Source organism: Corvus moneduloides, chromosome Z, assembly GCF_009650955.1.
Source record: "Corvus moneduloides isolate bCorMon1 chromosome Z, bCorMon1.pri, whole genome shotgun sequence".
Lineage (NCBI taxonomy): Eukaryota > Metazoa > Chordata > Aves > Passeriformes > Corvidae > Corvus > Corvus moneduloides.
Genome location: NC_045511.1, coordinates 45,512,901 through 45,528,452, shown reverse-complemented (window position 1 = coordinate 45,528,452; position 15,552 = coordinate 45,512,901). Strand labels below are relative to the sequence as shown.

At 36.3% G+C, this 15,552-nt stretch overlaps 1 protein-coding gene across 5 annotated transcripts in view; it reads left to right on the top strand.

The window, feature by feature from the left end:
• The window catches only part of PTBP3 (polypyrimidine tract binding protein 3), a 49,041-nt gene that overhangs the window by 7,544 nt on the left and 25,945 nt on the right, over window positions 1-15,552 (top strand). For 2 of the 5 annotated variants that reach the window (XM_032097014.1, XM_032097011.1), the window contains exons 3-6: window positions 7,259-7,330; window positions 9,898-10,061; window positions 10,919-11,065; window positions 14,078-14,242. In XM_032097014.1, coding sequence (XP_031952905.1) covers window positions 7,306-7,330; window positions 9,898-10,061; window positions 10,919-11,065; window positions 14,078-14,242 — 501 coding nt within the window. In that variant the 5' untranslated portion in view covers window positions 7,259-7,305. Of the gene's footprint in view, window positions 1-5,157; window positions 5,235-7,258; window positions 7,331-9,897; window positions 10,062-10,504; window positions 10,596-10,918; window positions 11,066-14,077; window positions 14,243-15,552 lie in introns of those variants that run through there. The other 3 variants (XM_032097013.1, XM_032097015.1, XM_032097016.1) reach the window with 3 other exon arrangements.

The window sequence follows — 15,552 nt, the reverse complement described above, 5'->3', positions numbered from 1 at the left end:
TGGTTTTTGGATAGGTAGGTAGTGAGTTTCCTCCCCCTCAATATTACTTTCTTAAACTAAGCTGTGTATATTTAGTTCTGCAAAACAATAGGAATCAGACTAACAAAAGTAGTTGTCTTTTATGCTGCAAGGTGTAGCTGCTGATAAACACTGTATCCTGGAATCCTGTTTCTGAATTTTTCTGTTTTTAGAAGGAACTAGAGTTAAAAATGAATGATAAAAGGGATGCTTCAGATAGCAATTTTGGAGAAATTTTGATTGCTGCTGTGATCCAGCTAGTTGTTTTCTTTCTCTTTCTTCATGCTGTGTAAGGTAAATGATTTCCTTTGCAAGAGGAAAGAAAATAATCCACAGTTCATCACATTTTAATTTTTATCACAGTGGGTTTTTTTCTTCCTTTAGGCTGTTTACCATTACCTTTGTGTAATTTGCTAACATATTTCAAATTTTTTTTAATACAGTGTTGTTACAGATCTTTTAGCGGTTGATTTAAATGGAAGAATCTTTTTATAGCCTTTCACACACACTACTTCTTTTGTTATATCCCTTCCTGGGTTTTGCTGTTACCGTATTGTTTGGCATTAGTGTTGTGTTTTTGTCCTGTTTCTTTCTGCTGTACTTCTTTTTCAATTTTAATCTTTAATAATAAATTATAAACCAGATTGTCCAGTTACGGTACTTTATAAGGCTATGTAAATTTTCTTTTGAACAAATTCAAGAGGTGATTTGTTGGGATCCTTACTGGTGATTTATTTGGGATCCTGGATGTTTAGAGCATGACTTGTGCATAGCAAAGTATGAAATGATGCAAAACCCTACACAGTGTGGCATTGTATAGATACATTTGTGACTTCAAGTATAAAACCTTTAAATATAAAGCCAAGTGTATTCATCTGTACAGGACTTCATTCTGTATGGTGTTTATTTACAGATATGTCCCATATTCAATTGCTTATTAAGAATTAGAATGAAGATTTTTAGTAAAAATTGTGTTGAGCGTTCTATTGATAATTTGAAAAAGATATATATGTGAAAGGAATGTATTGCAGTAACTTTAGTAAATTTTCTTAACAAAAAACCTGTGTTAATTCATGAGGGAATCTTAATCTTCATATATTTAAAGGTTAAACTTGCTAGGAAGCACAGACACCAATCTTTGTTTTTAGGTAAGTTTGTATTTATACTGTTGGAAAACAGTATTATTGGAAATTGTAAATGAGCGATGATATCACAAAGAAAAGCAGTCATCTTTGATGGTGGTTTCAAAGAAAGCTCTGCCTTTGTGTTGTGATGCCTGCTGGGTCTCTAGAATACTCAAACTGGTACATGGCTTGTTGTCCTTTTGGATGACTTTAAAGCCTTCATACTAAGTGAAGGTATTTCTGACTTTAGGAATTAAACTGCATATTTTATAGTCATTAAAAAACTAAACTTGTCACTCGTAGTTTTGTAGCTCTTGACAATCACACGCTCAAGGTTGCTTTTGCGTATTTTGCATCTTCAAGGGGAAAATGTTATTTCCTTATGTTCTTGCCCTTTATCTAGCATAAATGCAAAGTACATAATGTTTCTCTCTTAACCTGTTAATTACTGTTACATGAGGCTTTGAAAGTGTATACAGTACCTTGTTGCCAGTACAGGAGGGAGCTTCAGTAGTTGACAGCAGAGGAAGTGGAGCAAGCTGTGTTGCTGGCAGAGCCACTGAGCATTCAAGCCTACAGACGAGCAGCTATCAGTGCTAAGACAGTGCTTCTAGGGTGACTGACCATCAGCAGCTTGAGCCTGTGTTGGGGGGGGTGGGTCTTTATGGCAGAGGAAATGAGGTTTGCTTATTTGTGATCATTGCCCATGATTTCGTTCTTCTCCAACTTACTGAAAGGGTAGGTTTTATCTATGTAAGGTCAGTTTATTTTTAATATAAATATATGGTTTTGAAATTTCCCGTAGTTTGTCTCCACTTTCTTTGAAATCTTGCTACTTTGGCACCAACAGCATTGTACTTCACATTAAATCCCCATTTTGGAAGTAGGAGCTGCATCTCTTTTGCAAACGTGAAAGAGGAAGAAAGAGTAAATGAATATAGCAATTATCTAGAGACATTGCTGTAGAAGTAGAAGATAATGGAAATTTTCACTCTTCTCATAACCCCTAGGTTTTGTTAGAGTCAGATTCTATAAAAATTAATAAAGTATGCATTAGAACAGTTAGTTTAAATACAGCAATGGTTTATCACTGCTATAGCATGAAATTGTCATGTTTTGAAGTTTGCCCTTTTGGGTACAGTAATTAATTTGGTTTGCCATGTAGAATCTTGTAGAAAAATGTCCAGTTTTAATTTACATGCATGGAGAGAGGTACTTTTTGAAAGAATTGATTTCCCTTAAAATTGCCCATACTTTTTTTATTTTAGCTAGGTGTTTCATAATAAAACCTATAATCATATTCTTCTGTATTGTTGTCTTAAAAATAATAGCATAGAAAGATGACTAGCTAAATTCTAGGAAAACCATCAATACAAATATAAGTTTCTCTGGGACTATCCCATTTCTAATTAATTGAACTGTACTGAAGAATTCATGACCTCTAGAAAATTGGAGAGGAAGAAAGTACTGCAGTTGAAAGCTGAGGGGAGGGTGATAAGGGTGTTACTTACAGCTTTTTTAAAAATCAGAAGATTGTTTATAGGATTAATTGATTCCAGAAGTAATGCTAAATAGATACCTGTCATAGTTTTAGAATGTGGACATGTTCTAAAGAAGGATTTTGCAGTATTAGACTTACCCTTCTGTTTCCAACTATATGTGACTCACAAAGATTTTAGAAAATTAGACTTGCTGACTTTCAGATGTTTGTTTTATGTTTTTGCTATGAATGCAGTGGGTTTTATACTGGAATTGCAGAATCATTAGCATAAATTATTATCAGCATTTTAAAAATCATAGAACAGCTGAAGGAGTTTCAAGACATGTGCCTGTTGCTGTAGTCAGTTGTGTAATATGCCTTATTTAGTCAGGGAAATTGACTGTGGTAGGTACAGAAGAATACTTGTATATATACAAGAATATATACAAGAATACTTGTATATATACAAGAATAACTTGTCATTGGGTGCCACACTTTGTAGAGGTCTCTTACTGGACTGTTTACTCGGCACTGTAAGTGTTACCGGTTTCTAAAGAAATGTCCAAAATCAAACTAAGCTTTCTAAGCAACTGGTTTCAGGTTCCCACTCAGTAATTCAAGGAAAGAATAAACTTAATCTAGTTGTAGCTGTTCTATTGCTCTTACCTTACCTGTCACCAATTAATAATCACCAAAAAATGCAAAAATGCTGCCTTGAAGTCGGAGAGGTGGAAAGTCTTATGGTGTTAAAAAAGCAGTCTTATGATTTTAGGAGATGATTAATGCATTTGGAATGATGGAGTGAGTGCAGGAATAGAGGAGGGTGTTGCAGCCTTGATTTGGTAGCTGTCCTTGTTTTGAACAACTCCATTTACATCATTTACCACAGATCTGAAAGAAGTAATATTCACCAGGTAATTGGTACAGTCGTTCTGACACTCAGAAGGCAGATGCTGCTTTCTGTGAGGTAGCTTTGTGCTTGGAGCAGTGTTTATCAGGGAAGGGTTAGGCAGCGTGGTTACTTGTCCTGCCTGCCTGTTCACTTTCACTGTGTGGCCTCACAGAGAACTAGTGCAAGCAGCTTGCTGAGGTTAAGCAGCTGTCTTACCCCACACAGTTGTGCCGTGAAAACTGAAATGGTAGTGGTGGCATGAGGGCAGTATGAACTCACATCCCTGCTTAAAGAAGGGCTTGTCAAGTGTCCATATATGAAGTGAGGACAAGGAAGGATGTCAAGGTAGCTTTATAAGCAGGATTTGGCTGCTCTTCTGCTGTTTCTCAGCTGGACTTGAATAGGGAATAGCCAAGTAACTGGTGGAAAACTTTATACAGAGAGGAATTAGGGGCATGGTAGGACTCTCTAGCCTCCGTGGAAAGATTCAATAAGGATTTTGTAAGACATTGTCTAGAGCATACTACCCTCTTGTGTGGACTTTTTCAGCACTCAAGGCCTTGCAAACCCTTTTACTGTGATCTGTGTCACCATATTAAATGCTCCATGTTACAAAGTATTTTGAAAATACAACTTTTACCTTTATGTGGGGAAGAAAGAGATTGAACTGGAATTTTGTAATTTCTTTGTGGATTCTGTATGAGCAGAGTTGTGGAAACATTGAAGAAATAAATGTCGTCTTTTTCATTAATCCAGAATGTCCCAAACATATGCATTTTGTACTTCAACTTGCACAACTGCCATGGTGTCAGTTTATCTTTGCAGTCTTCTAGAATGTTTTTGCATTTGGTTTTCTTTTTGCTTTCAGTCAATGACTGAGAAGGCTTATCAGTTATAAGCTGGTTAAATAAGGAGATAATGAAAGGCATCGTTTTAGTATTCCTGTACTTGAGAAAAACCTTGGTCAGCCACCTGCAAAAACAGTGGCATTCCTAGCAGTTTTCTTATACTACACCCTTCCAAGGGGTACACTATAGTTAGTAAATGTGTTGTAATTGTATGGGTAGGTATATAACTTAGTACTGATATAAAATGTTAAAAATTGGTATAGTGTTTCAGTGGGGCATTCAAATAATAACAAAAAGTATAATCAAAATCTCGTGTAAGATTCTAAGTTCTTCTGTAAGAAACTAAGTTTTGTAGTCAGGGTTCTAGACTTAGCAAGCCTGTGGCAGGCCAATTATTCTACAGTATCTTTATTTAATGTTAATTATTTAGTTTTGTTTTTTTAAACACAAAGATAGTTAAAAGTATTTTAATTTAAAAATACTCCTTGTATCAGGTTGAAGATATGAAGACAGTTACACATTTGAAATTATGATGGTTCCCTGTATTGCAAGAAGCCCAAAGCTTTGCTGATCTGTTATTAAACCAAGTAGAACAGTTGCATAGATGATGAGCTTGGAGTTTAAAAGAGTTCCTTTGTGTTTTGGCTGCTGTAGCATCTTAATGGTTGTCAGTGTAACAGCAAAATCTAGGGAGCTGTTGTAGGATATAGTGATTGAATGATGTGTCAGTTTTAAGTACAGGCACATGTCATGGATGAAGATTGTAATTTTGGTGTCATTTTTCTCTTCTTCAAGCTAGTTTAGTCCACCATCCTAGAACAGCAGTTCATTGTGTGCTTCAGTGAGCTACAGCTTCAGTTTTACAGATACAGGTCAGTTGCACAGAGAGTTTCTACACAGGTCACTGCAGCCATCTGAACTGTGTTTCTTTGTGTGTGTGCTAAAAATGGAAGATGTTGGAAAATACTTTCTTAAAATGTCTGAGGTGTTTTATTCTTAGTGTGTATAAAATTAAATATGAAATTGTAAGAATACATGTTGGACATGGTAATACACCATGATTTTTTCACAGTCTTTTGGAAACATGCAGAGATTTCTTCGGTTGAATAAATGCTCAGTTAAAAACCAAATTAAAGCTTCCATTACAGGAAGTTATGGAAACATTTACATCAGAAGTGGTTTTTCTTCCTGCCCTCCCGTAGATAAAAGGAAGGTGCAGTGTAGTAAAAGACCATCCTTAATACTTTCTACCACATCTGCACATACAGCTTTTGTTTAATTAGTATGATATGCATTTTAAAATCAAAATATGCTCTTTAGGTACAATACCTGAGTGCTAGTATACTCAATTTACTGCTAATAAGTGAAAATTAATATCAATATTGCTTGTTAATTACATTCTAGTATTCGTGCAAATACAGTGTGATATGCATGACATCTAGTAGCCATTTAATTGACATTTCTGTAAAATACAGAGTTTATATTTTTTAGTTCTCTTAATTTAAAAATTATTCTGCTGTTTGCCACAGTTAGATGTTGTATTTAAATATACTGTTAAGATGCAGTTTCATGGTTAAAAATAAGTCTCTACTGTTGCGGGAGAGGAACGAACATGCTCATTTTTTCTTCCATCCCACACAAACACCTGTGCTCCTTCATGAGCAGCTAAATTTGGCTGAAAAGCTTTTTAAGCACCCTAGCCTAGTCACAGCCTTCTGTTGTGAATGACTTTCCCACACTAGAGAAGCATCAGGAGCACATGGTTAACAAGGATGAAGAGAACCTAATTGCTCCTTTAAGCGCAGACTCCATACAAGCCAGTACTCTGAGCAGTATTTTTGCAGCCAGTGCAAGCCAGCGTGATGGCTTATCCTTACCCCTTTCTTTTGCAGTGGATCCTGCCACTTCTCAACCTTTCTTTCAGCTGAATATTCTAACTCAGCATAGGATGCTGGCAGGCTGGAGAATTGATTATACTCACAGGAAAACTCTTGGGCACTGGAGTTGGTGCAAGATAAACAGTTCGTGCGCAGGTGGGAGTACTGGACCAAGGGCAATGGGAACCTCTCCTTCCACCAAAGTGGTGGGAAGCTGTTTAGATCAACATATTCCATCTTGTAGAACTACTCCCTTGGTCTCTATTTTACATTAAAATGCTTTTATGGAAGAGAGTAGTTAAAAGTTTGAGGAAACTTAGCTTTCAGAGGTGTTGTGGTACCTTGTTTCTTGTTGGCATTTTGAAGCTGATGCTTGGCTGAAATACTGCAGCAGTCTTAATGAGTAAACAGACGTAACTGGCAGTTAGGTGCTGATTTTTGAAAGAAGGACCTGTAGTACTCAAACTCTTTTCTGTTGGTAGTTAGAGCCTCTAATTGTTAATACTCTTAAAGCAAGTACTTCGATCTTTGACCTAAGAATTTGATGGTAAGTCATAAGTATTTTTAAAAAATGTACTGAAAACCAGGGGTTTTTTAAAAAGTGTCATAGGTATGTTTAAATATGTCTCAAATTAGTTTTGCTCAAGGTCCCATGTGTCCTGTTGCAAATGCAGACTTTACCTGTGTGGCTGTGCATTTGTATTGCAGACCCAGAGCCTGCAGCCTGCTCATTTCTTTTAATAAGCATTTGTTATTCTTGGTCTTTTAAAAAGTGAGCTGTAGTGGGATAGATTTTACTGTGAAGTGTAACACTTTTGAATTTGCTAATTTCTTGAGACATGTGAAAAAGTTATGTTGTTAGCATTTCTTTTCCTGAAAAATAAGTTCCTGGCAATAGTGGATAATGTATGTAGGAAGGGGGTGTTCTTGGGAAGAATAAGTAAGGGGAATTGTTGCACTTTTATATTGAGCTTTCTCTGTAACAGCTTGTACTAGTAATCTTGTCTTTTATTTCTTAGTGTGGTCCTGACAAGCTTCTTCTGGTGTCAGTAACAGACTTTTTACCATGAGCAATTCTACTCCAGCTACAGGTATACAAAAAAAAAAAAAAAAAGAAGTTCTTTGATTGTTCTTTCTCTGTTTTTTTTTTTTTTTTGCTTTGTTGTTCTGTGTGTGTATATTTACCTGAAGTTTGAGATCAGACGAGAACTTGAAAGTGAGAGAAAACTGGGTACTGCTTTTGTTAGTATTACTTTCAGCATTAGGTGTACTTAGAATGTTAATGACCAATGGTTGCATGAGTTAATTTTATGTCAAATAAATTAACTAAATCATGACATAGACAATTGCCTGTCAGCAGTGGTTTCCAAATAGCTTATTTTATATTGGGGCAAAGGACAGAGCAGATAACCACTTGATAAGTATCTAAGACTTGCTATATTTTTGGTGGGGAAGAAGGAGGAGTCTAGGGAGCTAACTTGAAGATTTTTATTTTTGATTTCTTTGACTTACATGTGTCAGATTGTTTATACTTATGCTGATCAATTCAATGTGATGTCCAAATGTTTCTGCTTGGCTTGAAATAGCATTAGCTTATAGCTCAGCAATGTAGTCGCTGAAATACATATCATTAATTAACAGTGCCATGACTGATCCTTTACAGTGGTATCCAAGATGTCTAAATGATATTAAACTTTAAAATAATATAGAGGTGTTTGGGAATTTTGGGATATATTAGGAGACATTCTCATTAATAACTGTATAACTCTAAAATTAAATATAATCGCTATCAAAATATATCTTTTTACCTAATACAGCTTCTTTCAGCTGCAGCATTTGTTTTTCATTGTTATGTTTGGGGTTTTGGGTTTGTACCTCCCATCTCAGGCTACTCAGGGAATACATTTGTACCAGTCATGAATTGCAGTTGTAATGAACTGGCCATTGTACATCAGGAATCAAATTTCATTTTGTTCATAAGGCTTCTTTTTGTCTGTCTGAAAGCATTTTTTACTTTTACTCATTTGAGTGTAAAATTCAGAAAAGGTGATCGCCTTTGGCATGCTTTAAAGAATTGTTGAATCAATTTTGAAATTTAGATGCTGGAAGATACAGATGATTATCACTCTGCATCAAAATTTGTATCAAACCACAGCTGGATAAAGAAGCATGGTTTAAAAAACTATGAGGTTTTATATTTGAGATGTGCTAGCTTTTATTGCTCATTTAGTAACTTTGCTGAAGTTTCACAAGATAAGAAGCGCTTCAAGAGTTTGCTCTATTTTGTCACCTCTGACAATGTATCAGAACCCAGAAGATACTGCTTCTGCAAGAGTCTGTCATATTAAACTTAAGGAAAAATTCATACTAGGCTTCATTTCCTGCTTTCTTTAGTCAAGCATTCTTTGACTTAGTGTAAGTCAAGGACATCTTGTCCATTTTGAACCTGAAATGTAACAAAATAGGTTGTTAGACTTTACCAGTAATATGTCCTGTCATGGCTTGGTACCGATATGTGTTTAATATGTTCATGTTTGTCTTAAAGTTCACATTTTTCAGAATGCATGCAGAGGGCATGAAGCCATTTAAAATTTCTTGATGACAAAATCAATGCATAACAGAATTTTCAGTTTTGTAAGTGGGAGAATTTTTAAGTGTGGTGTGGTTGGGGCTTTGGTCATCCAACTTGAAATTTTACAGGCTTCCACTAATAAAAAGACCCTCTGTAAACATCCTGATGTAGAATGACTTGTATGAACCAGTTCTCAGCCTTAGGCTGTATGTAAAACCTACAGCAAAATCTGAAATATCTTATAAAGCTCATACAGAAATTTCTTCCCAATATTTTGTGTTTCTCCTTGGAAAGCTAAATGCAACAGATTAGGTGTTAAGCCTCCATTGCCTCCATTGCAACTGCTTCTAGAACAGTATGCCTATTCCAGATGTGGTGTTCTGCTTGACTCAAGGATACTGAGTAACGTTCTTGAAATGTAGTCGTTGGTCACTTACCAATCCAAATTGGCCACTTAAGAGTATCCAAATAGGCATTTGTTCGAAAAAACCCCCCTTCTGGCAATGTGTTGAAGTGGAAGACTTGAGAGTTTGTCTGGATTTCATGTTGTCTATCTTTTTCAAAGACTTTTGAAAACTGAAAATAATTTGGAACAGCAGGCTTTCTTTAATAAAATAAAAACAAACCCCAAACCTTGCGTTAGCAACTCAGTCACAGAAACATAAGCTGGTGATAAAAGAAAAATTAATGTATTACTTCCCAATTATGACTTGCCCCTCTTCTATGCAACTAACATTTTGTAAATATCTTATGTAGGCATTTGGGGAGAAATTACTGGCCTCCATTAAAAGAAAAAAGCCAAAACAGCAGTAAACCAAAACCAAATCACCAGAAAATAAACAAACAGTCCAAAGCAAAGCCAAACATATCACACCATCCCCTTGCTATCAAGATTTGGAATAGCTGAAGATGTCTTCTTACACTGTCCCTTTGTTAGATATGAAATGTCTTTCTTAGGATTCAAAGGGCTATACCTAAGTCAGTGTCAGTGCTGAGGCAGCAGTTTCTCCTTTAGGTTTTGATATGTACACTGTGCAATGTGTTTGTCTTGTTTGCTTGTCTGTCTCCCTCCCTAAAATATTTTAGATAATGAGAAGAAAAAAAGTAAAGGAAACAGATCGCCATGTTCCCCTTCACGTGTCCTTCATATTCGTCAAATTCCAAGTGGTGTTACTGGAGCAGAAGTCGTTTCATTAGGCCTCCCTTTTGGCAAAGTAACCAATCTCTTGATGCTAAGAGGAAAAGGTCAGGTACGTAGTTTTCAATGTTTCATTTACTAGAGCAACGCTGAAGGTGTGTTTCATGTTACGACAATTTTGATCTTGTGGTTGACTGAAATGCTTACAACAATGTCTAAGTATTTCATTGATTGCTGAGGATTTTAATATTTTTAAATGTGAAAGGATGTTATGAAATTTAAGTTTTTAATATGCTTTTAGATTAAATAGTGAGCTAGAAATTTGTTAATAATATTGCTAAATGTGATAGCCACTTTCTGTAAGAGCATACAGATGATAAAGAACTTCATTGTCACTATTGATGATATGTCTTCAAAGAGCCTGCCTACTTGAATTGCTAACATCCATGTTAAGCACATCTGTTTAATTCCATTAGATGTGACAGAGTAGTTTGCATCGTGAAGAAACACAGAAATCCTAAAAATAATAAGTGTTCATTCAAAAAATTGTCTGGAGCATTGAGCCGGGTTAATACAATGCATAAACTGATGGATGTTTAATGTTCTGTTTCAACTTCTTCAATCAGTATGCATATCAGCTACCTAGGTAATAATGCTTGGTTTCAGGAATTTAACAAATTGATTAGCAGTGTGATATGCTTAGCAGCATGGCTTCCCATATGCCATACTTATTCCATGTCTTCTTAAATGACATAGTGTACTTAAAATGTAAAATTTTCTAAGAAAACCCATAAATGGAATAAAACAGCCCCATAAACATGCACACACAAATGCATTCTAATGCTGTGCAAATTAGTACTGTACTTTTATATCATCTTTTTCTAGTGAGACTGGGATTGGGAAAAAATGATGCTTTGTTCTCTCTTGTAAACAAAAACAGCATTGAAATCAGCTATGTATTGTTTGCAGGCATTTTTGGAAATGGCTTCTGTAGATGCTGCTGTTTCTATGGTCAACTACTACACTCCTGCTACACCTCACCTCCACAATCAGCCAGTTTATATTCAGTATTCCAATTACAAAGAACTTAGGACTGACAATCAACATAATCAGGCTGTAAGTATAATACTTCTATTTAACAGGATATAATTGTATGAGTTGTGTACTGGTTTTGGCTAGGACAGAGTTAATTTTCCTCTTATCAGCTTGTGACAGAAAGTATTAAGGCATTTTCTGCTTCTCACATTGCCCTGCCAGTGAGAGTGCACAAGAAGATGGGAAGGGTCTCAACCAGGACGGTTGATTGCAGCTGACCCAAGGAATGTCCCACACCATATGATGTTGGGCTCAGCATTGAAAACTGGGGGAAGAATGAGGAAGGAGGGATCTTCAGACTTGTGGCCTTTTTCTTTCAAGTAATTGTTATGCTCAGTGAAGTCCTACTTTCTTGGAAATTTTTAAACACCTCTCTGCCCATGAGAGGTAGTAAAGGAATTCCTCGTTTTGCCTTGCTTGCATGTGCAGCTATTGCTTTGCCTGTTCAACTGTCTGTAACTGAACCCATGAGTTTCCTCACTTCCACTATTCAATTCCCTCTTCCACTGTGCTAAGGGAAAGTGACTGAGCAGTGGCACTTTGCTGCATACTAGGGTTAAGCCACAACACTAGTAAATAAACAGGCTACTCTTCACTATACCAGTAGACAAAATCTGAAATATATAATTTCAGTAACTTCTTACAGACAGGGACTTCTCAATATCTGTAAAATTACTGGGGAGGAGCTCAAGTTCAAAATTAGTTCATCGTCATAACCATGAAATCAAGCAAAGGTGGCAGGAGGACTGCTTGTATGAACAAGGAGCTCCTGACTAAGCCGAAATGTAAAGGAGAGGTGTAGAAAAGTTAGAATCATGGACAGGTGCCCCAGGAGGATTATAGAGCATTATCTGAACATGCAGGGATATGGTTAGGAAAGTCAAAGGCCACATGGAGTTGTCTCTGATGAGAGATGTGAAAAGCAGCAAGTATGGTTCCTTCAAGTGTATCAGCAGTAGAAATAAGAGGTGGGGTTTTTTTTTTTGTTTTGTTTTTTGGGTTTTTGGGGGGTTTTTTTGGTTTTTTTTTTTTTTTTTGGAATACATAGGCCTGTTGCTGAATGGGGCAGGGACAAAGGAGGTGGGAAAGGCTGAAGTACTGAGAGCCTTCTCATCAGCCTGTAGTGGTTAAGCGTTGCCCTTGGTATTACCAAGTACATGAGAACGCTGGGAAAGTCTTGATGAAGGAAGTAGAGAATAATCACATTAGAGAACGTTTAAACTAATTGGATAAACAAAAAGTCTATGGCCCTAGTGAGATACACCTGCGAATGCTGAGGGAGCTGGTTGATGTCATTGCATTGCCACTGTACAATCTTGAAAAGGTCATGGCAGTTGGAAGAAGCTACTGAGGACTAGAAAAAAGAAAATCCTTCCTTATCCTGTCTTAAGGAAGGACGACAAGGAAGATGAAAAGAAAGATCTGGGGAGCCACTGCCTGATCAGCCATACTTTGGTCCTTTGGAAGGGAATGGAACAACTCATTCTGGAAACTATCTCCAAACATTCTAAGGAGAAGAAAGTGGTTAGTCATAGTCCAGCACAGGTTTTTAAAAGGATGTTATGCCTGACCAGTGTGATGGCCTTTTATGGTGAGATGACTGGTTTGGTGGATGAGACAGGAGGATATTGTTTATCTTGACTTTGGCAAGACTTTGTGTTGTTTCCAATAACATCTCAATAGATGAACTGATTAATGCAGTCTAGTTAAGTGAACTGTGAGGTGATTTGAAAGGCTAACATGGTTGTGACCAGTGGCATAAAGCTGGGGTCCAGTCACTAGCAGAGTACCCTAGGGGTTTATACTGGATTTTTGGATTCCTGGATGAATTTCAATTGTCCTCCCTTTTAGATACATAAATTATATACTGTGGTGTGTATATCATGATTTTTTTTTCTCTCTAAGAATGTTGATAGTAGTGATTTGAGCATAAATCATTCATTTGTGCTGACAAAAAAGTCACTGAAGTCTTGCAAGCTGTCAGTCTGGTAAATATTATTTGGATCTTTCCTCATGTAAGAGCACTGATCTGCAAAACCAAATAAATAGCAAGATTTTTGTTTTAAGGATGTGGTTTGCAGAACAGCCTCAGGAAAAGCATATGTATATTTGCAAATAAGACTCCTTGGGTCTCTTTCCAAGTATTTTCAACTTGGTATGTAGCACTTGCTTTCTTCTATGACAGCACTGTCTGCTTCTAAAAATAAGCTGTTTGGTACTTGTAGTTGAGTTTTATCTAAATTTTAAAGAGACCCTAGTAGAGCAGTTGAATACTGTTACTGTTCTAGTGCCTAGGCTGAGGCCTGAAGTACAGATTATTTTGCAGGGTTATGTTTTTCTGAAACTAGGTAACATGTGCTATGTGCCCTGTTTAGTCTGTCTTCCAAAGAAATAGAGTAGCTGAGACGTGAATTCAGGTCACAATACTGCATTTGGAAAGGAACATCTCTGTGTAGTGCTGCTACTCACAGGAGGTATGAAGACTTTTTTCCGGAAAGCCCATGAAAAACAAGTGTAGAGACTCGTGTAATCACAGAAATTGAGTTTGAGGAGTGAGATTTAAATCTATTTTTTGTGGTTGATGGCTTGGCTCTGACAGAAGAGTAGGGTGTGCATTTTTAAGCTTATCCCCATGAAATCTTAGTTCCTGAAGAGAATGAACTCCCAGTAAAGCAGAGCAAATAGTTTCTGGTATGCTGACTGGTTAGTCTGTTACAATATCATCATCAACAATATTATTGGAAAAATGCCTAGAATGACAATAGTTTACAGAATCAAAGCAAAATCATGTCTGTATGACATTACAAAGCAGCAGCAGTTTAACTAGAAAAAAGCCAGTTGTAAGTGTGAATTACACTGACTAGTTAAGGGAGGGGCATGGAAAGTAGGAGGTTATGATTTGAATCAATAATAAGAAGGAAAAATCGTGTTTTGAAGTTATGTTTTATGTGCTTTTCATTTAGGAGAACTTTGTTTCAGTATGAAGAATTTGTATGTAAATTAATTGTGCTCTCTGCTATGACCTAATTTCAGAGACCCCAAGCTGCATTGCAAGGTGTGAATGCTGTGCAGCATGGAAACCTGGGTATTACAAGTGCTCTTGCTGCTGAAGGTGGGGTCCTTCCAAGTCATGGTTCTGTTCTTCGAATCGTTGTTGAAAATGTTTTTTACCCTGTCACTTTAGACATACTGTATCAGGTAATGAGGATTGCTTAAAAAAGTCACATTAATTTATTTTTTTAAGTACCTGTTTAAGTTCCTGAATCTTTTGAATGAGGACTGTCTCTTTAAAATTATTTCCTGAATTTAGGGATCTAGGTTTGAAGTAGTTCTGAATAAATGAAGTTCAAGTAAACAGCGCTTCTGTACTTTGATTTTCATGTTGTCTCGTTTAGTTCCTTGCTGTGGAAGCAGCAACAAACTTGAACTGTTACTTCTGCTCTCATGATAAGTTAGTGAAATATTGAGTGTTATGAACTTGTGAATCCAAATTTTAGTACTCTTTCTGCTGAGTAACCTTTGTGGTTTGCATTATATTTAGGGTTTTATATTCAATTTTATAACTCAGAGCAAGTGATGTAATATGCAAATTTCTTGGACAAGTATTTTTGATTGTTCATCTTTAGAATGGTATTTGACTATCTCTGAAAGCCTAGAGTAATGGTAGGCTATAGTTATGAAGGACATTACTGTAACTTCTGCTAGGTATTTGGGCTATGCTGTTGAAAGCTCTGAGTTTAGTAACTTCGAGACCACTTCTTTGCATCCAGAGGATTTGTAGATACTTTACAAATGTTGCAAAGTTTTTCATCCTTGAAGCTTTTGTAATTAGTAGTAATTTTTGCCACACATATGGGTTTCTTAAATAATACAATTTAAAATAACTGGGATGATTTTGTAAGAACCTGCAGCCTGGGAAGATTTTTTTCCTGCTCTGCTAGGATCGCAAACAACAGTTGTTTTTAGCAACACTAGTTTTCCTCTTATCTCTTAAAATTTTCTGTTTCTCTGTGTCTCCTCATCATGACATTGGTTAACTAGTGTACATATTAGTTGTCACTTGGATGTAGCAATTTGATCTAAACCTTTTTTTGTATCTTTGAGTGTTGTTGACTCATTACTGAACCTGTGCAAATACTATGTCAGCTGCTTAGGATTATTATTGCATTCAGAATAACCTGAATTCAAGCTCCTGTGCTTATGGGAGCTGTACTAGTTCTTACAGTGCAACAGCAACAAGAAAATTTATTTTAATTTACTTTCATTTTATTTTAGTCTATTTCAGTGCAGCACAGCTATATTTTCAGTATTTGAATTGCCCTCACTCAACTACTTTTCCAATATGTCTAGAAAATTTAGCAATATTTGAAACAGAATCGTATTTGGAGTTCTTAATAGGGGACAGTCTCCTCTAATTAAAGTATCACTTTGTGCCCAATGGCTACAATCTAACTTTTACTTTGTGTGGTGAGGTTAATGGAAATTAGTATTTTCACTGACAATGATAG